Source organism: Alosa alosa, chromosome 3 (genome assembly GCF_017589495.1).
Source record: "Alosa alosa isolate M-15738 ecotype Scorff River chromosome 3, AALO_Geno_1.1, whole genome shotgun sequence".
Taxonomy (NCBI): Eukaryota; Metazoa; Chordata; class Actinopteri; order Clupeiformes; family Clupeidae; genus Alosa; species Alosa alosa.
In genome coordinates this window covers 28906452-28928579 of record NC_063191.1, presented here as the reverse complement: position 1 = coordinate 28928579, position 22128 = coordinate 28906452, and the positions used below count along the sequence as shown (strand labels likewise).

Below are 22128 nucleotides of genomic sequence, written 5' to 3'. Positions count from 1 at the left end.
CCGGTATTTGTCTGCACTGCAGGCTAGCACACACACCAAAGAATGAAAAATCACCATGTCCAGTCAGTCAGCTTTATTACATTATTATAACATGACAAACCTGCATAAAAGTACATTTAGTCGGTTTTACATTTATAACAGAGCCCAAAGAGATAAATCAACAAGAGATAACAAGACGTTAGGAGGAGTCATCAGATAACTCATTATTATAAAATGCCAAACACACATTAAAAAGTACATTTTGTCAGTTTTACAGCTATAACGGAATCCAAAAAGATAAATCAACGAGAATAACTACATGTTTTAGCCCCCTTCATACCAACGAGCAGTGCTCCCTTGGAACAGTACAGTACTGAATGTGCAGCAGTCTTGCTGTTGAAGGCACACTGTCGACTCGTGTCTCCTGTTTGTGTGTTGTAGACTCCCGTCTCCAAAGTCTGCTAGCCAATGACTCACATCATGTCCAGCTGTTGAGGAGATTAAAGACTAGACATTAGGAGTCGGATCGGATAATTAATTATCATCATTACGCTGCGCCTGGCTGTGCTCCCAGATCAAAGTGCATCTCGTGTCCAGTCTTGTGTTTAGGTTTCACGGAAGACTAATAACGAGAGTTCACGCCGTGGGTCTGACCAGAGACAAGCTGTGCTCTGACCCCGGCGCCCTCACTGCAGCGCTCTATATTTGGTGCCCTTAACCTTGGAATACGGAGGAAGACTTTCAGCACTAATCAGAGGCTGGGCCAGAATCCCAAGAGAGCCTGGTGTGTGTGTGTGTGTGTGTGTGTGTGTGTGTGTGTGGCTGTCACCGCTGTCCAGAAATCTCATCGCTTTTTGTTTGCTCTGGAATGGCTTTCCTTAGGGGGGCCCTGGAGGTCAGATGCAAGGTCAGCTCAGAATTCAAAGTTGAAGAGACTCTAATCCTTAAACTAATTAATCAACACATCTCTCTTCTCCCCCTTCTGCTCATTTTAAAAACAGTATCAACGACAAAAAGTTCTACACAAGAAAGAAAACAATCCATTTCCAAAAAGACCTTCCCATTCTAAAGAACTCCACTCAACTTCCTGAGAGGTTAGCCAGGGAACAGCCAAGCTTTTTTCTGAACTGATGGAGTCATGCACAAACAAACCCGATATAGTCTACCAGAGCTAAGCTTTCAGAAGTGACCCCAGTCAATTATAAGAGTGTCCCTGACCTCTGAAATGGAATGGTCAAATGGGTCTTGACAAATGTGCTCTGCTATCAATATTGTATTGTGTCTGGATACTGTCTAATGATGTTTTGTGATGTTGAGTTACATGATAATATCATTATTGTAATGATTTCTTCATTGACTGGCTCATGTTTGAGTCAGTGCTGCCCAGTGATGTAGGGGGGTGGAGATGATGTGTGTTTGTGTGTGTGTGTGTGTGTGTGTGTGTAGGGTGGTGAGAGATGACGAAGGAATGCACTCACCAGATCGTCCACGTCTCCCATGTCGTCCGCTGGAGGGGCCTCTACTTCCTCCTTCTTCTCCTCCATCAGTAGGAACTGAAGATAAGGGATTGGCATTGATCATTATCACTGTGTGTGTGTGTGTGTGTGTGTGTGTGTGTGTGTGTGTGAGGGTGTTACTAAAGGAGTTCTAAAAATCCCTTCCCAGTTTAGGTTGGAGTTTGGCGAAGAAAAAACCCAAATCTATTTCCTGTGTGTGTGTGTGTGTGTGTGCATGTGTCTGGCTGGTATGATGACGATCATTCTAGAGTAGTTCTAAGAATTCTATTTTCCAAAAACAAAAGACTCATGGAATCAGAATTGCATTATGAAAGTTCTGTCTGGAATCGATGGAACAGAACCAATCGATGCAGTGGTGACCTACAAGTCTAAATGTGCTACAGATTCGAGGAGTTCCAGGGAAGTAGCTCTTGGCCTTGTTCCTCAAGCAACTCAAGCCAGATGTCTGGATTGGGTAGAAGGAGAAACCCACGTCTGTTTGTCTGTGTGTGTGTGAGTTTGACCACATTCTAGTGTGTGCGTGCATGTGTGTGTGTGTGTGTGTGTGTGTGTGTGTGTGTGTGTGAGTGCATGTGTGCGTGTGTGTGTGTGTGTGTATGTGTGTGTGTGTGTGTGTGTGAGTCAGCACTCCTGCACATAAGTAATATGAGAATGGAGACCACTGTTACATAACAGCCGAAAGAAAACAAAGAAACCCCGCCAGACCTGGTCAGCCTCCTGCTTGCTCACTGCGCTCCCGTCCACTTCATCTTTGCTGATCACCGTCAGCCGATCTGGACAAAAACAACACATACAGTATGTAGCACTCAAGACCACAGCCGACTCCACGCCAGAGCACAGCCACATCTGGCCCAAATCCCTCCAACAGTCTGGGGCAATATGGGCAGTAACAGCCTGACAACCAAACTCTATACTTACAAGGAGGTTACACTGGGCATGTACTGAAAACGGAAGTGTTCTGTTCACTAAGCGTATGCTAGCTTACACTAGTATGTGTGTGTACACTAGCTTACACTAGTATGTGTGTGTGTGTGTGCACTAGCTTACACTAGTATGTGTGTGTGTGTGTGTACACTAGCTTACACTAGTATGTGTGTGTGTGTGTGTGTGTGTGTGTGTACACTAGCTTACACTAGTATGTGTGTGTGTGTGTGTGTGTGTACACTAGCTTACACTAGTATGTGTGTGTGTGTGTGTGTGTGTGTGTGTGTGTGTGTGTGTACACTAGCTTACACTAGTATGTGTGTGTGTGTGTGTGTGTGTGTGTACACTACCCCTGGATGGGTAAAATGCAGAGGGCAAATTTCCCTACAGGACAAAAAAGTATAACTTCACTTAACTTTTACTCAATAGAGCTGGCTACACAAGACGCAAGAGCGGTGTGTACATTCGGAAAAAAAATTGACAACTTCTGTCAAATTATTTTTACGCTCCGTGAACGGAACGCTTCAGTTGCGTGCCTGGTGTAGTCCGTCTGTAAGACCGAACACTGAAACAGTACACTTACACTTACACACTGACAGCCTTGTTCTGTTAAACCACAGACTTTCATTTAAATGCAATTTTCTGAATGCGTGCACTGAGTAGGACCTCTAGCTTCCTGTGGACAGACCCCTGTTCTAAAGCATTCTAAATGCTGAGCTGCAGGGATAGAGTGGAGAGGCTCCTGATCACTTTCTCAGACCAGCAGAAAGACAGACGGTGCCTTACTGTCCCTGTGTCCCACCTGAACAGACCAAATCCCAGAATTCCTGGAGGCCTCGGTCTGGAATACTTCTCTTCAGGGACTGCATGTAGCTGTTGAAGAGTTCAGCGTTCGCAGCCTGCCAAGAAACACAAGAACACAAGCACACACACACACACAAACACACACAGACACACACACACACAAGTCTTGAGTTTCCCCCTTTCTCGCTTCTAACAAATACCGGTAGATCTTTGCCAGCGTGTGCTTTGTGCTTCTGAGTTCAAAATCTTTCTACAAAACATGAGCTGCTTTAATACTCTAAAATGAATCTTGCCACTTTGCCACCAAATGATTGCTTTCAAAGGGAACATTTACTTGTCTGTTCCATTAACTTGAACACATAAAAGCCACTGCTTCTGCTCCTTTAAGAGTGCTTCTTAACATGCCTTTCAGTAGTGGCTCCCTATTCGAGCTGTCAAATGCCCTGTTGTTACGGCACGGGGCCCTACCGCTAAACTCAGTCTAATATCTCCCTTTGCCAACAGAGGAATATGAGCTCCTCTATAGCTCCAGGAAGCCTGGATCCTTCACCCTTGTGACAATCAGATGTGGTTTTAACAGAATTCAGCCAGTGGTCAGGTTGGAGGATCGGACCTACGTTTGGGGATTTGACGAGGAACACTGGCAACGTAACTCTAAATACTTCATTCTCTCATCAGCTACCCTATGCCAAACTCTCAAGTCAAATACAAGAGGAGTTTTAAGCAGCAGGAGGACTATAGTACGACTGCTTATTCAGTGTTAGTCCTCATGCCTCTGTTCAGGCAATGCAGCTCAGGCTGTCTGGAGTCTGTGGTCCTACCGTGTCTGTGATGATGACGGCCTGGTCTAAATGGCATAAATACTGGTGTAATGGTGCCACAACCACTGTTTCATTCCTGGCTGTGAAGGAATGGCTGGAATGGTAGGAAATTGGTAGGTCACTGTGGCGACTGGTCTAACTGCTGATTTGTCAGAGGCTGGTTTCTGTGAGTCTCTGTGGTGACTGATCTAACTGCTCATTGGTCAGTGGCTGGTTCCTATAAGTCTCTATGATGACTTTGACAGCTGATTGGTCAACAGCAGGTCCCTGTAAATCTCAAAAACAACTAGTCGTACTAAAGACTGGTTGATCCATGTCATTTTCTGACAGCTGGTCCAAGTACTGGTCGGCGAGTCACTTGTCCCAGTAAGTCCTTGTACCACCTAACTGGTCTAACTACTGGTCAGTGAGTTACTAGTACCAGTTAGTCTTTGTACGGCTGACTGGTCTAACTACTGATCAGTAGTTACTGGTCGCTGTGTGCGCTCCCCTGGCGTGTCTGCCCATGGGCATTGGCTGACCTTGACGGACTGCTCCCTGAAGGCCAGGATGCAGGTGATGGCTTTCATATAGTAGGGTGTGCCCTTGTTTCCCAGTAACTGCTCTATTCTGAGGATCAGCTGCTGGCAGACTGTAAAGAGGAGACAGCGCAGAAGAGAAGAAGAGGAAGAGGAAGAGGAAGAGAGGGTCACATGGGCTCAAGGAGACTACATACACAGGGTTACATACTCAAGTGTTACAAACAATCCTCACACATGATCAATAAACACACAAACATCACACAAACACACACACACACTCTCAATAGAGAATCAAATCAGTATGGATTTAGAAATCGGTTGATTAAAGTATTAATGTATAACCCATCAAACATATGTAGGTACAGGAGTACACAAGTAATGTGTGTGCTGCTTGGGGACTGGACCTATGACTTTTTCACTGCTGCTAACCTAAAACACTAGGCACACAGCAACAGGTATACAATCATACAAGAGGACTTAATTTGATTAATTGCAGCCTCTGTAATTAGCAAATTGCATCAGTTCAAATTGCAATTTCTATGAAACATCAATTAACTGTGCAACCCTATCGCAATGAGATCATACAATTCTACAGGTCACAAGGTCACGATCACAATGAAATGCATTCTCACCTTCCCCGAAGGAGAGGGTCTTCTGGCGAATAAGTGCACGGAAATCTTTAACAGGATCCACACTTCCCACCTGAAAAAGTAAAAATCTTATTTAGATTTTGCCTTTTTCACTATGACAATATACCTGTATAATATGTAAAACACATGACAATGTAATTATATACTGCATGTTACAACAAACACATATGTTATACATATGTTCTAACAAACATGTTTTTAGGGTGCATATGTGTTTACACGGTCATAAATCCCCTGACTTACAGATGTGATGTTTCCTTCCGAGATGTGCGCCAGATTGTACTCTTCCTCCTCATCCACTTTGGCCTTCTTAGCATCTGGTTCTTCCTTCCTGCAAAACAACAACCGATGCACAGAAAACAAAACAAAAACAAAATGACATTGAGGACATTATTAAACATACAAACTCTATGCACCCCCAGCTATTGCTCTGTATCAGGGATGAGCAACAGCCCACATTTAGAAGCTGCATCCAAAACATCAGCCAAATGACCCTCATAAAGAATAAGGTCACAGGGTAAAACAAAGACCTTTTCACAGGCTGCTAGTTCCAGTCTTGCCGCCCAAGACAGTCTGAAGATGGAGACCAGGTGCGCATTCCTACAGTGGGCTCCCAGGGGGGCAGCCCTATTCCCACAGCCCACAACTCATTAGCCCGTTCCCCTAGAACCCACTTTCTTTCCGGCAGACCCGTTCCAGAGGCTTTCCAACAAGCCCCCACACCAGTTCCCCAAATGCTGATAATTTATGACTGAAAACCGACTCCTAGGCTACTTCCTGAAAAAGGTTACAAAATGGTTTCACTAAACCCTACGCACACACCCACCCCAACACCATTCCTCAGAAGCCACTCATGCGCCCTGAAATGGTGTTACGTTATATTAGGTGCTTAAGGTCTCAAGATCTCTAAGCAGATCTTATGGGGGTCTTAAAGCGACGTCACGCAACAGTTGAGTTTTGTTTTAATAGGCAACTAATTTTGGCCTCTTCAAACTCATTTTGACGGTATTATATGGTTATGTGAAGAACAGAAACACATCTGTCCTTCACGCTGGCTGTCTTAGTTTGTAGTTCTGTGGACATAACAGGACAGAACACCCCACAAAAATGTTTTCACAGCATGAAATTGACACTGAAAAGAAACTATGTTAGTAAGATTATCAGCGACAATTAGGTTGTTGGTAGTGTTTCCAAATGCCTTTTAATTAGTTACACCCCCAGTTTTCTACCCAAACTTTAAATATAACCAATTAGCTAGTTAGCCTGCTAATTTTAGACCAAATCTTCTTAGGTATGAGCTACACCAGGCGCGTAACTGAAGCGTTCCGTTCGCGACGCATAAAATCCATTTTAAAAGACTGGCCTTTTTTTTCCGAACGTACACGCCGCTATCTCATCTGGTGTAGCTACTTCCATCTTTTATAGTGGCTAATTGTTCAGGGGTGTGATTGGCAAAGGTACAAAAAAAAAACGAAAATATACGTAGCACGGAGTGACAAACCCCCTTCCCCCCCAAAATATGTTTGGGCCAAATACTAGGGGGGTCCGGGGGCATGCCCCCCCGGAAGAAAATTTGGAAAAATAACCCTTAAATGATGACATCTGATGACTTTTATGGGAACTATTGATACATTGAGATACATATATTTCAAACTTTATAGCATATTTAGCCTATAAGGCCTAAAGCAAACTACCGGTAATTTATAATAGAGCAATGTAGCCTAGGCCTACACAAAAGTAAACCAAATATGGCTGAAATATATAGGCCATCATGATCATTTTGCCAACAGTGATGCAGAACCATGGATTTTTTCCATTTATAACATGTTTTATTTATAACTTAAACCAACATTGAGTTAAAATGTTGACTAAATTATTTACTATAGGCCTACTTGATGATAATATATAGCCTGCCCCCTAACAGTCCTCTGGGCCTATTTACAAAATAGTGAATCATGTGATAGGCCTACTGATACTGATGCTGATTGTGAAGAGGTTGCAACTTGAAGGTTGTTGATATTTCAGTTCCAAAGAGAATCAAATTACATCGATTCCTCTCCTCCCAAAGTAACACTGTATGTCCTACACCTCTCCTCCTAAAATAAATAGTAGGCTCTGTTTTAAGCTACTGCACCAGGATTGTGTAGGCTAAGCAGCTACAACACTAGTTTTACAAGCGCACACACTAAATGGAGAGCTAGGGTTAAAATGCGGACTGCGCCTTTAAATTGGCGACTTTTTATCTATCAGCACAATGCTACAGTAGGCTATTTACACTAAATATTCAGCTCAATATTATGTGCAAAACCAATATTGACTAAGTATGCCAAGGCTTTGATCTCTTAGCACGGTCACCATAAGGTTACGTTTTCTCATGGTGAGATGGCATCCCGAAATATCTTTTAGACAAGGGGCGCAGAGTTCACGGATGTGAACGGCTGGACAAACGCGAAATGACAAGGTGTTCACTAAACAATGTAGTAGGCCTAAGGTAGACAGGCTTTGTGGTTAAAACTATAAAAACTTGTAAGGTTAGGCTAGTCTGTCACAGCTAACTTCAAACACAGCTTACACGCGCAGAAATTAAAATTCATTATCGGAAAATTCTGACAGCGAACCCGATGCAAAGCCAAAACGAGAAAAAAAAGAAGTTCATACATGATGTCTTTTTAAATCAATTTGTTGACCTTTACCGTTTCATGGCTTCTGCTGAGAAACTAGTTCACCACACACACTGAACTTGAATCAAGCATTCTTCAGAACGCAGCTGATCAACCCATCTACTTTCACTTTCAATTAAATCAACTAGTAAACGGAATACACTACTTGCGGCGTGATATTCGGAAAGATGTGAAGCACAAAACCCATCATCATTGTCGGCGGCCTGTTATAGCCTACATAATGGCCTGTGATATACAGAATAGCCTACCTCTGACCGACAGGACCCCCCCCTTAAAAATAAATCTCAGCGGATCTATACGAATTGCGTGGGTCTCATTTTCAAGGAGAAAAAAACGGAATTCCGTTTAAAAACGGAAGAATCACACCCCTGATTGTTGCAGCAGATGCTACGCAAACGGAATATTGCTAATTTAAACATAACCTTTTACGTAGTTAGCTACAAAGTTTTCAACTAAAACTTCTTAGTGCTGCTTCCAACAAAGCCCCGGTTCTCTTCTCACGCGTTTCCAAACACGTCTGCGCTACAGCCCTGGTTCTCATTCATTACCAAACACGTCGGCGCTACAGCCCTGGTTCTCACCCGTTCTCTGTGCTACAGCCCTGGTTCTCATTCGTTCTCTGCGCTACAGCCCTGGTTCTCACCCGTTCCCAAACACGTCTGCGCTAAAGCCCTGGTTCTCAACCGTTCTCTGCGCTACAGAACTCTGCGCTACAGCCCTGGTTCTCACCCGTTCTCTGCGCTACAGCCCTGGTTCTCACCCGTTCCCGAACACGTCTGCGCTACAGCCCTGGTTCTCACCCGTTCCCGAACACGTCTGCGCTGGTCTTCTGCTCCTTCTTGCGCACCACCTCCTTCAGCGGGAACCTCCTCTTGACCTCCTGCAGAGGAGCGTGGCAGCGCGCCTCCAGGGCCTGGGGTCGCTCCAGGGTCCTCTTCAGCCACGGCTCCATGGGGGGCAGGGGGGCCTTGGGGTCCACCCCCCGCTGGTGCAAACACTGAGGGCGAGGGAAAAGGGAGCATTTTCCATCAGTGTAAATACAGTCAGCTAATGAACTCAAACAAATGGGAATTTCATGCTAGTTAGATAGCTGTGTGATGTCTTCTTTATAGGAGAGTGGTAGCACCCGCCACACACACACACACAAACACACACAGAGACACACACACACAGACACACACACACACACAGACCCGGCGGCAGACACAAATTCACGGACGGGCATTACACCTTTCCAGGGGGGGCACGGGAACTTCAATTGATCACGGTAGTTTAAGCTTACACTTGACAAAACATTCTAATATGAAAATGTAGATGTAAAATGGTGCAGCTCCTTTAAGAGAGCCCCTGCGCAGGGATGGAGAAAGCGAGAGGGGATATGTGTGTTAGAACTGAGATGCGTGTGGAAAAAGTAGACATGCTGTTGAGACTGGAGCTAGTCATATTCAAAATAATGCAAAAATAAATCCGCAGATAAAACCAAAATCCTCGTTCATTTGCTAACCACTTTCAGATAGAGTGTTAGGGAGTTAGCCCCGAAGTTACGGATAACTTCGGCCCTGGAGTGGTAACAAGCTCCCTGTTCTCCGACTAGGTCAGAAGAAAAAAACAGGCCTACTTCTACTAACTACGATATGAGATATAGCCTACCTGTGAGCCGATAAGCTATGTTTGTCATCGGATGACAGGGGTTAGTGCAGAAGTGAAGTAGACTGCGCCACGTAACCTCCTCTCCATTTAGGTGATGGGCTTACCTAATGTTCCTGATTGATTAGCTACGGAATAATACAGATTTTACAAGTTTTAGTTGCTACTTGCTAGTTTGACAAAAGTATAATATAGGCCTACATTTAATAAGTGTTCAAAATCAATCTATGGGATTGGGGTTGGTTGGAGCAGCCAAGCTCGTCCAGGGCGGGCGGGCACAGATGACTTCCAGGACTGGCCTGGCCCCCCCATGCCGCCGGGACTGCACACACACACACATTAGAAATATTAAAACACTGTAAAACTAAGTCTCACAGAGAATTTAATAGTGAAAGCAGCTGTGAAATGTTGGCTCTGGTCAGCAGGGTCTTTCCCTTGGCTTAAAACAGCCTCTTGGGGATTCTTGCTTCAATGGCTCCTGACACTGGAGATCAGTTCATGATTTGTTGTAATCACCTGGAAGAGTCTCTGGAACTGTGGGTTGGGAATGTGGTTGACTTTGAACAGATCCTCCACCTCCCCGTCCTCAGTCTCCACCACCAGCATCATGGAGTCGATGAAGGAGTCCACCGCAGACAGCTGCTCCTCTGGGGGGCACACACACACACACACACACAGTCCAGGAGAGAGGGTGAGGGTGACAGAGGGAGACAGACACACAGAGAGATAAATCAGATTGAGAGAGCCAGTGAGAGAGAGAGAGAGAGAGAGAGAGAGAGACAGACGGACAGACAGACAAAATGAAAACAAGGACAGAGATAGTGAGTGTGAGAGTGAGTGTGAGAGAGACAGACAAAGAAGAACAGAGATAGCGAGATATAAAGATAAAAAGGCACAGAGAGAAGACAAAGGCACAGAGAGAGAGAGAGAAATAGAACAGGGGGAGACACAGAGCCCCAAGAGAGAGAGTTAGCCCAGTCAACAGAAACATTAAAGAGGCCTTGCTGTCCCAAGCTGGCCTGCAGAGCCACACTGCTAGCAGCATGGCCGTCCTTACACGACTACACTGTCAGCTTCCACAGAATCATCCTTAGACGACTACAGTGTCAGCCTGCTCTCATCAGTGGTTGCTCAAGTGCTTAATTGACCGGTTAAAAGCAATTACGCCTCTCCACGGCGAACACTTGCTTTGAGAGCGCTAAATTAGAACCAACTGGATAAAACCCTCCAAACAATCTGGGCAGCTCTCTCCCTCCTGGAAGCAGGCAGCCCCTGAGAGGTGGAACAAAAACAACAACAATGGCACTGCTGTGTTTACAGCACCAGAGACCAGATGAATGGACCCCCCCCCTCGCGGTGGGCGTTGGAGGTGGTGGAGGTGGTGGGGGGGGGGGGCAAAATCATACCCGAGGGTGCAAATTTCTTGTTGTTCTCCAACGACGCAAAGGAGAACTGCCTCAGATCCTCCATGTAGGGCAGCTGGACGTAGATGAGGCACTGACAGGAAAGCCACAACAAAACAAATCCAAAAGTAAACAGATAAGAAATACAGAAACAGTTTCATGGCACTTCCCATTGATCTTCTGTGGGAGAGGAGAAGAATAGAGGCCAGAACATTTTTGCCAGATGTGAAGATTAGGGCCACCCTCTCCACATGTTTGGGTGTTCAGCATTTCATGCACATTTCACACACACACACACACACACACACACACACACACACAGACAGGCAGGCAGGCAGGCAGGCAGGCAGACACACACACACACACACACACACACACACACACACAGGCAGGCACACATTCACTCACCTCATATTTTTCCTTGACGCAGGGGAAGGCAGCGCCCACCTGGGGGTTGCTACGGCGATCGTAGGCGTACCTGACGATGGCGACCATGTCCAGGCTGTCCAGTGCGCGGATCAGGGCGGACAGGGCCACGCCGGCGTGCTGGAAGGAGACACACAGGTGTCAGTCACCTGGTCAGCTGTGGCACAAGTGGCTGAGGCATCCATATCACATTCGGGTCTATGTGCCCATGAGGCCCCGGGTTCGAATCCGTACCCGCGGCCATTTCCCAATCTCTCTCCCTATCTCTCTCTACCATTCTTCACTGTCCTGTCTGAATAAAGGCAAAAAGCCCAAAAGGTTCTAAAAGGTACAGGGTGTTTAAAGTTTAAAAGGTACAGTCTGTAATTCTGGTGAAAGGATGTTGATATTTGAGTTCAACAGCCAATCAAATTCCAGCCATCGCTCAGTGCTCCAGAAGCTATATTGATGGGAGTGTATGGCCTCTGAGCCACTTTGCTTCCCTCGTATAGAGCCAGTCGGTGCACATTACATTCCCTCAGAGATGACGGAGAGTTTAAATGCAGGGGCATACTGCTGCCACTGACAAGGTGACACTTGGCTGAAGCCTCAGCCATAACACTGGCATCACAGGGTCATAAATATGTCACTGCGGATGTCCTCCGCGTCACACTGTGACAAAGGCTGTCCAGGGGCATCAACTCCAGCGCGCCGAGATGGCATATGATGGTGTCAGTCACCTTAACACCGGCTTGCAGTCAACAGACATGATCACTCACAGATGATTGGTGTAGGGCTGCAGCTATCGATTCTTTTTGTAATCGATTAATCTAGCACTTTATCGATCGATTAATCGGATACATTTTTTTTTAGGTATTATTTTAACTCCAACATTTGGCTCCAAAACTAAGCCCTTTTATTGCAATTTACCCATTTAGTGCCAGTAAGTGCCAGTGCCAACAATATAATAATGTTCAAAATGCTGTCTGTAAAATTGCAGCCTCTTGTGCATGACTTAGCTGGGTGAACAAAGCTGTCCATATTATGTTGTGAAGTGCTGGGAGGGAGAAGAGGGAAAGCAATTTAATGTATTAATATGCACAACAAGTTTCATGCTGTAATCTAGACCTGACATCAAAGTAAATATCTGTTTTATGTAGATTTCTACACCTGCAGCATTTACCATTAGGCTACTAACAAATCATCTTACCATTAGGCTACTAAAAAATAGTTTCTGGGGTGAGCTTATTTGCTATGGTAACCTAGCAACCTGTGTGTTTGTGTGCGCACGTGTGCGGTGCGTGAGGGAAGATGAGGGTGCATGCATGTGTGTATAAGAAGGGGTTCTTTTTTAGGCATACTGTCTTACAATTGAACGTGAAAAAGTTTAGGCCTACTACTTAAAAACATCAAAGCTAAACATTATATCACGACATCGCTACAAATACAGTATGTGATTAAAATCAGCCAACATCAATGTAGGTTATAGGCTGCGTAGATAGATGATAGATGGGCGAGATAGATTGATAGATAGACTACTTTATTGAGGCTTGATGAAACAGCATGGAGTGGATATTTTTGGTTCATATGCTTGTTCTTTTCCTTTTTGAGTATGTAATGATCCCAAAACTTTACTTAAAAAAATTAGACATTCTCTGCCATTTATGGCCATATTCTTGACTCTGCCATCGCGCCAGCTAAATTCAGAATGTATCACAATTCACACGCTAGTGGTGTGCTTCCTGAACAACGGTCCGTGTGGAACAATCAGATCCCTGCGCGTATAGTGCGCGTCATAGGAATTTATTTTAATTTAATTTTGCCTCGAGTAATTTTTGTAATCGAGTTATTCGAGTAACTCGATGAATCGTTTCAGCCCTAGATGGGTGTGTGTGTGTCTGTGTGTGTGTGTGTGTGTGTGTGTGTGTGCGCGTGTCTGTGTGCGTATGTGTGTTACGCACATACAAGAGCATCACTTGGGACCTATAATGCTATAAAATTTCTATCAAAATGTCATAAACACAGAATTGCTCAAGCCAAGTGTTATTAAAGGGGGGGCAATACAACTGATCCACTATCACAGCGTGAGGACGACAGTGTGATGGGACTGGGGAGGCCGGGGGCATTCATCAAATGGGTGCACGGAGCTGACCCACCAATGGTCCACTTCTGATACTGCTCACAGCATTAAATTGGCTAATAGATTTGGCTATTTTAAAATGGTTATTTAGACTTGGCTATTTTATAATGGTTATTTAGACTTGGCTATTTTATAATGGTTATTTAGACTTGGCTAGTTCATAATGGTTGTTTAGATTTGGCTATAGTATAATGGTTGTTTAGATTTAGCTATTTTACAATGGTGGCTTAGACTTGGCTATTTTATAATGGTTGCTTTGTTCTTAAATCAGATTTTAATTCAACTTTGCACTTCCCCGCCCATTTTAATTGGGGCCTGAGGTGTTCTTACATAAGCCCCTTTGATTCGAGTTTTTCAACGTGGGCAAGTTTTTCCATGAAGTAAACAGGAAAGTTCTGGAAGGTTCTTTTTCATTGATTTGTGTACTCACCTCATCATCCTTGGGGGCGAACACTTTGATGGCCTGACTGCCCATGAAATGATGGCGATTAATCTGCACAAAGAGGGATGCCAATACGAGTCAGTACAAATGAGATTCTTTCAAACAGAGGACAAACAGGGAAAAACAGGCACAGGGAGGAACAGGCAAACGGTCATCATGACAAAAACTCTCTACAGAGGGCCCACACATCACACGGCAGAGAGTCCAACTCATTAAAATGGCCTGTCCTGTTAAGTCAATGCTCTTTTTATAAACCCAAATTCAGCCGTCTAACAACTGTGAAAACATTATTTTCTCCTATTTCTGACTAATAAAGACTTTTTAAATATTGGGGAGCAATCAATGCGATCAATTTTGATTCAAAATTGCCATCTACCACTGCAAATCATACATACATACATATCTACATACATCACACAAAAATATAATACCTTAGCACACCTGAAATTACACGAGACGAAGAATCACAGTCAACCTCAGAGCTGAACTGATTACACTACTGATATCCATAAAGAATGAATTTCTGCTAGATTAGACTCTCCAGAGGCTGCTGTTTAAGGAAGAGCTCCACCTAGTGGCCGACACTCACCATACTCTGTTTGGTGAAGCCCAGAACAGCAAAGCACTTTCCGTCTGACTTGTACTTCATCTGTTCCTGATCCACCTTGGAGAAAGGAACAATGTCGCTGCCATATCGGAACCCTGATGGGTGGGGGGTGGCCGTGGGGGGTAATAACAACAAAAAGGAACAACAAACCGTAAACTTCTGTCCCTCCCACTGACAGTTTGAAAACAGTGGGGAGAAACACTTCACCATAAGTCCACATAGCCCTGGGGCCAGACCACACCGCTAGGCAGTGGTCCACCATGTGCTTCTCTGCTGGGTTGCATGTGAAGGCTTTCAGAAATAATCTCTGCATCGGCTGCCAGTTGGGATATTAAAGCTCAGTCAGCAGGGGAACTCGTCCAGTGTCTGTTCTTTGGGATGCATTGCTTGTCAACTGTAAATCTAGGTTAACTTTCAAATCATAACAACAAAACAATCAAATCAAATCAAAACTAATTAGAACACCCTTATTTTATGATGGGGAAAATCAACATTTTATAATACAAGATCGATTTCATTTTTTAGTGTGTTAGTGTTTCCCCCACTAATTCAAGTGCAGCAGTGTAGGACACCTATATATAACACCCATACCAGTTCCTGTATCGTGCTGCTAACCCGAGCAGGTAAAGGCTAGTTCTTTTAGAATGCTGCTAAACCCAGCAGGTAAAGACTAGTTCCTGTAGCATGCTGCTAAATCCAGCAGGTAAAGGCTAGTTCTTGTAGCTTGTTGCTAAGCCCAACATGCTCCACGCCATAGATACCGGTTGAGCTCCAGAACGTAGGTAAATAGCGCCGCCATTTTGGTGGGGGCAACAATCACTGGAGGCCAGTGGAAAAACATGTGACAGTAAGGCCCCCAGCAATATAGCGACCATGTTCACGCATGCCATCTAATAGAACTCAATGGACAATTCGGTATCTAGCTTACTAATATCTATACTCCACGCCTCCTGTGTCTCACCCTGTATGGTGTCCTCCTTCTGCACCTCTGTTTCATTGTCGTCATGGAGACAGTAGACGGTCTCCCTTTTCACGTCATCTCGCCGGCTGGATTGGGCGTCCACCACGGTCCAAGTTTTTTTGACCTTCTCCTCTGTGACCTGTGCAAAGGGCAGGGGTGAGTGCACTATTCATGTTCAGAATTGCTTTGCATCCAATAGACCTTTCACACAAAACACAACCGGAAATACGTCAGCGTTGTGGAAGCGGAGTTCCTGTCAAGCGTCAACAAATCAGAAAAAAAAACATACCTGGGCGAGAGAAAATGGATCAGAGTCTACGTACACAATTTCGCTAACGGATTTGCCAGATATTACATTTGTTGACGTGGAGACTCGTGGAGGAAAAATCCATCACCAAAAAACAAAAAACAAAACAAAACATAACAAAACAAAACAAAAAAAAATCAATAAAGGGTACAAATTTTTCCACAAGGAATTTGTATCAGGCTAACTGTTACTGAACTGTTAACTAGAATGACAAATCATAGTTATACCACTTAGACAACGTCTCCACTTAGACATTATGTATGTATAGTGTAGAGGAAATAGGCTGCCTTACTAAAGCATTATAGTCTGCTGGTGAGGAAGAAGATTACTGCGACGATTACGTATCGTCACAAATACGGAAGTTGTGTGAAAGGTCTATTGATTCATGAGAATTCCCTAAATTATACTGTAATTTACAAGCATTTCATTGTTACATCATGTCACGTTTATTTATAAAACAAACATCAAGAGATAATGTCAGATACACTTATTGCCAAATGATTATATGCATTACATTGAAAACAAAAAAATATATATATTTTATATTACCAGTATTACTCGTATAGAAATTATTTCCTAGTAAATAATCATACTAAACATACTAGGACTTTCAGTAATGGTACTTTTATTTTAATGTTCCCAAATACACTCATTGTCAGGATTACACTGCTGCACTCACTGCTTTGTAGCCGACGATGCGGATGGCCAGGGAGCTGCCTATGGTGAGCGTGCAGGGCCAAGCCATAGGCCTCCTCTCAATGCGCTTGAAGATGGACAGCTTCTCAATGGCATCACTGCACCCCACAACAGCAACAGCAACAACAGCAGTATAAACACTCGAGTCTATACATCACATACAGTACACACACTCAGCCACGTCGAAAAAATAAGAGTCAACTGTGAATGCAGTGAGATCCAGCACTCTGGTCACTGCAACTTCTGACAAAGTCAGAAGGAGGGCATTCTCAGAAATGTATCTTATAACTTGACGCCATTCTTGACTGACTGACTGCATTCTTCGAGACTAATGTATAAAATTAAATCACTTAATATGCTATTACGTTAACTTATTTATTTAAGAGGGTTCTATTTGGAGTGTATTTCTAACATAAAAGGGGGAGCAATCTCCCCACACATGAATGCACATCCAATTTTTTTTTATCCAATTCTTTTAATTATACTAATAGCGTGGATGCAATTCTATGAGCCCAGCCAAGTAGAATCTGCTTCGGCAGCAAGGACAAAGCCCAATATCAAGCCCAATGAATTCATTAACGGTAATCTCTGCGCTATGGAGAATACACTGCATTTCATTTATTTAAATACTGTTTCATTTGTTCACTTGGTGGGGAATGTGCTAGAAGAAATTCCAAAATCTAGAAGAGCCTGAATAAAAAGACCATTGTTTTAAACCAGAGAGTCATGCAAAAAACAATTGTTTTCATTAACATAAAAAAATTCAAATGTGCGCAACTGAAAAATAAAATTAAGATCATGCATCAGTTACTGCAGTCTGTGTCAGCTTCCAGAAGTCACTCCCAGTCACAACTCTGTCAGATGTCATACAACATCTAAAGATGTGTGAACCTCTTGAAACATCCTTGGCCAAAAGTGAAGGTTACTTCTCTTTACAGGTCATAACGAAACCTCTATACTTTTTCAGGTCATATTTGAATTTGTACACCACTTTTAGATGTTACACCTGAAGAGGTACCATTTCTTCTCAGATACAATACCCTTTTCAGGGGGGACACACCAGAAGGGGAGTCAAAGGTCATACCTGAAGGGGTACACCTCCTCCAAGTCGCTCTCCTCATCCAGCGAGTTCATGATCTGCTGCACCATCTCCAGTCCCTTCTGCTGTTCCCGCGACAGCCCCTTCCCGTGGGGGGGTCTCCGGGCAGCCCCATGTCCGTCCCCACCTGACCCCCCCTCTCCAGGGTCGTCCGCAGCGTCTGCAGGAAAAGGCAGGCTGGGAGAGAACAGGGGGGAAGAACAGGGGTGGTGGGGCAGTCGAGGTGAGTCAGAGTAAAGATAGCACACTGTTCTGACCCTAAGGACAAGAAGACTAAACACAACAGCAGCAGCAGTAGCAGTAGTGGTTGCAGAAGCGGATCCCTGCTGTGCGCCTCGTAATGGCAGATGACTCAGGAAGAGCCCTGAAGAACCCGGCACTTGCCGAGATGGGGGACGTGTACAGAATTGCACAAAACTTTTCCACTTTGCATAGGAAATCCCAGGCGTAACAGTAGACTCACAGAACATTATCAGTCAAAAACCACCCAATTTGAGCGTATATACTGAAGGAAGATTCATGGTTTGACATAGTTTTTTTTAAATTTCCCTGCTAAACAGAATGCACACCTTATAAATGACAAAACCTTTCTGCAAGAGCTTAAACTGTCCTTGTATTAACTAATAATTAACTAATGTAATGTATTTATCTTAATTTAATGTATTTATTTATCTTACTCTTTGTTTCTTTGTTCTTTTATCTGCTTATTCAATTAAGCAGCTTGAGTTACCACCGTATGAACTATGCTTTGTAAACAGACTTGCATTGCCTTGGCTACAGTATGTCACTGACTGGCACAACACAAGACAGGCTACTCACAAAAACTGCAGTGTGACACCGGCCCGCTTCAGGTTGCTAATAATGATGTCCAGTTGATCAGAGCTGACCTGTGAGTTTAGGTCAGTCAGCAGGGCAATATTCAACCGGTCACACTTCTTCCCCCTAACAGACAAAAATTAGACATTTCATTAGCATTAGTGCATAGCATAGCAAGCTACAGTAGTATGTGAACTCACTTTATGATAGTTCTGGCACTTTGTACAGGTCAGATATTGTTATATAAGCCGCTTTTGGACAAAAACATCTGGAAAATACCATAAACATAAACAATCTATGTCATTCATTGGGGAAAAACTGTCTTTAATATCAGTGGCTACTTACAGAGTCTCCTTCTGCAGGAGGTCCATACACACCACAAGGGCGTCCAGCCCTGAAGTAATCATTGTAAAGGAAACAACACAGCATCCATTGCTGGTAAAAGGACTAAAGGGTCGTTTACACCCGGAGCGATAAATATAAAGATAACTATAGTGATGAAAGCGCCCACACTGATTAACAATAAGGAAAGTCTCTCCTCGTGTTGATGGATGTGATGGCTAAAATGTGATGAATTCTGATCGGCTGTCAGCTTTTTATCATTCTCAAAACCACTCTGAAAGTGATCCCCAACGATTCTCATGTTGTTATAGTTTATGTGTGGACATTGTCATTCATATTAGCTGGAGTGATATTTTTTGCTGTTATCGTTATCATTCTTGTTGTGAACAGCCCTTAATAGGAGTTAGGAATCCATGTGTTACAGAATAGGTAGAGTTTGAGTCACATAAGTAGTCAAAAACATTATAGTTTAAAACTATAATCACAATTTCATAAATTCTCTACATCAACCAAAAGGATACAGTCTGCCTGTTGAGAACCTGGATGTATGTCATTTTGGATTTCCTCCAGCAGCTCAAAGTCTGGGATCATAAGGTGTCGATGGACGGCAATGTTCTGATATTGGCTATCTGTGGCCAGGGGGTTTTTAGTGTGATCAGTCCCAAAAAGTACCAAGCCAAGCTCATCCTTGGTTTCTGCAAATACCTACAGGAGTGATTTGCATAGAAGATATTGATTGATTGATTGATTGATTGATTCACATTCTGTATTCACAATGTACAAAAGACATTTATTAAATAATCCTAGGCAAATAAATAAATAGCATGTGTTTGCACGATATTGTCAAAAAGATAGAACACAATGAAGCTCTAAAGTTAAGGTTACTCTATGCTTCTGAATTAGATGTTTAAACCGAAGGGTATCCACTAAATATAGCATACATAGTCTGACAGAAAATAACTAGAAGTGTTTTTAGAAGTATGCAGACACACCTGTCGTTGGACAAATTTCTGAATGATTTTTTTGGCTTGCTCGAATGATGGTTCATGACCAGGGGCTGCATTGCTCATGGAGAAACCAACATCCATGCAGAGCACAAGCGCTGACTAAAGAAAGAAAGAAAGACATTTAAAGAATTGCAACTTACGCGTGAAACAATATTTTAGAAAAAATAATATCAAATATGTTCAGTTTCAATTTATTTTATTTTATTTTATTTCAACGGATTGTGTTGTGAATGTCAAACTGCATCCATTAATCCTTTCCTCCACTAGGTGTCTACAGCGCAGACAAACCCCGGAACATGCCTGTGCCTGTCCCAATTCTCCCAAAGGAAGTCTGGAGCGTCTCTCAGAGAGGGATGTTATTTCACTTCATGGCAGATGAATAGGACCAATGCAAATAAATCATTCTCCATACCTTTGATCATTGTAATTTTGGTAACTACCTCGTCAGTAGTAGCCTACCCCTAATAATAATAATGATACCTCACATTCGACTGCGAGCTTGGATATAAGGAAGTTGATGAAAGCAGCTATGAGTCATGATAAAATATATTTAGCATCTGTAATAATGGCAAGGTTGCCTTTCCCACAAATGTCAGCAATTTACAAACTTTTATGCCTTGAAGCTGACTCTATTATATGTATAGTATGAGATCATTAACTGACTAGCTTGCTGGATTGAATGTGTCAACATGCCAGTAACGTTATATACTGACCAAAATCAGCTCAAATGATTATTTGTAATCGTAGTCAACATGTACTTTAATTAATGCTTTAACTGACAAGTCGTAATTATGTTTACTTTGCCAAAAGAACACAATAACTTGCACAATAGAGATTCGCTACCTTGCTTGTTCGCGCCATGACTCCCACTCTGTTCCACCTTATTATGAGTCCGGGTAGCAAACAAACGCAGTAGACATGGGTACCATGCAACAGACGCGCAGGGTGTTTCGTCAGAGCAAAAACAAGAATTGATCAAATGTCATTCTAATCAACAATAAATAATAAACAAACAACACGTGGAAGAACGCAGTGTCGATATTTGTAAGTATATTAGGAAACGAGTAGCCTAGAGAAAATAAACAATCCCTCACACACCCCAGTTGGACATTATTGTGGTTTGCACTATCACACTGCCCTTTATGTGTTGTCTTTGATGTAGTTTGTAACCCAATTCTGATTCTGATCACACTGAATGGCACACCATGTGTCTCTTCTGTATTTCTTTTGGATAAATGGCAACGCATAGTCCTCCCAGTCCTAGTGGACTTCCATATGAGCACACTAGATCTGTTCAGAAGTCCAGGCATGACCCATTCACTTGGCCTACATATTTAGGGTGTGGCTTTCCACTTACAAAAAAAAATAGCCTACCTCAGGTTTTTTTGCGTGCAGTATTCCCTTGAAATACCGGGATGCCATTATTATCTCCACAGGAAACGGCTGTTGTGTTTTCTAGGCCTAACCATGCAGGAGTATTAGTCATAAAATATTCACTGATACTTTCACTTCTGGACAGGTTCACTCAATGCATCTCTAACTGTATCAATCCACTGCTTCATAAGAAAACATAGTGCCGCATTACTACTTATAAAATAGTTCCTTTAAAGGGACACCAGGCAACGTTTTCGTGTTAATTAATTATCTTCTGCACTATCTCTCTTAAGTCGGTATATGGTTAAATGACTCATTACGGGGCGAATGAAGGCTCTCTCGCCCGCCCTTGCTGCCTGTAGGAAGAATATCCCACTTGCAAGTTCGGTGTATCCTACCCGCCGACCGAAGCAGGATCAGTTTACAGCACAGAGGCAGGCTAACGAAACGCTAGAGATTGTTGCAAGCGTGTGTATAATGGCAGAGCGGAGAAGAAGCAGCGAAAACCCTTGACAGAAGACGCAAAGAAAAGGAAAAGAGCTTCAGACCGAGCGAGGGGGAGTTTCGTAGAGAAAAAGCATCAGGCTTGCCTGGTGTCCCTTTAACAATCGTTCCTTTGAACATAACAAGGGCCTCTTTCATACAGTTACCACTGGGCGTGGGCCTACAACTCGTGGACATTGTGCGGACTTTTGGCCATCAACAGCCTCCTCTCCCCCGGACAACTGCCTGTTAAGATGTCCATGATCATAGCAACCTTGACAGGGACAAACATTTTGAGGACATTTTTGCCCCTCAACAGACCCCAACCACCTGGAGAACATATCCTACCCTAGTGTTCTATTTATTTATAAATGTACATACTGTAATTATACACTTATATAGCCATATTCTGCTCTTCATACTATTCATTCACATACACTTATTGGGGGCCAAGCAGCGAAGCTAACAGGAAGTGAGCTCATATCTCAGCAACCCTTGCATG

At 43.4% G+C, this 22128-nt stretch overlaps 1 protein-coding gene across 2 annotated transcripts; it reads right to left on the bottom strand.

The window, feature by feature from the left end:
• Positions 1-58: 58 nt before the first annotated feature.
• On the bottom strand, positions 59-21495 carry xrcc5 (X-ray repair complementing defective repair in Chinese hamster cells 5). Of its 2 annotated transcripts, XM_048239947.1 has the most exons (22): positions 21144-21494; positions 20613-20649; positions 19755-19868; positions 19284-19467; positions 18766-18814; positions 18424-18546; positions 17590-17781; positions 16489-16603; positions 15503-15641; positions 14524-14636; positions 13923-13985; positions 11356-11493; positions 10951-11041; positions 10061-10191; positions 8698-8894; positions 5460-5547; positions 5199-5268; positions 4567-4676; positions 3223-3319; positions 2202-2269; positions 1458-1532; positions 59-467 (listed from the first exon to the last, which is right to left on the bottom strand). In XM_048239947.1, the coding sequence occupies exons 2-22, from the start codon at positions 20628-20630 to the stop codon at positions 453-455; spliced, it is 2190 nt and encodes a 729-aa protein (XP_048095904.1). In that variant the 5' UTR covers positions 20631-20649; positions 21144-21494; the 3' UTR covers positions 59-452. The 2 variants fall into 2 exon arrangements, with proteins under 2 accessions (XP_048095904.1, XP_048095902.1); XM_048239945.1 differs by lacking the exon at positions 20613-20649 and having other exon boundaries at positions 21144-21495.
• Positions 21496-22128: the final 633 nt, after the last annotated feature.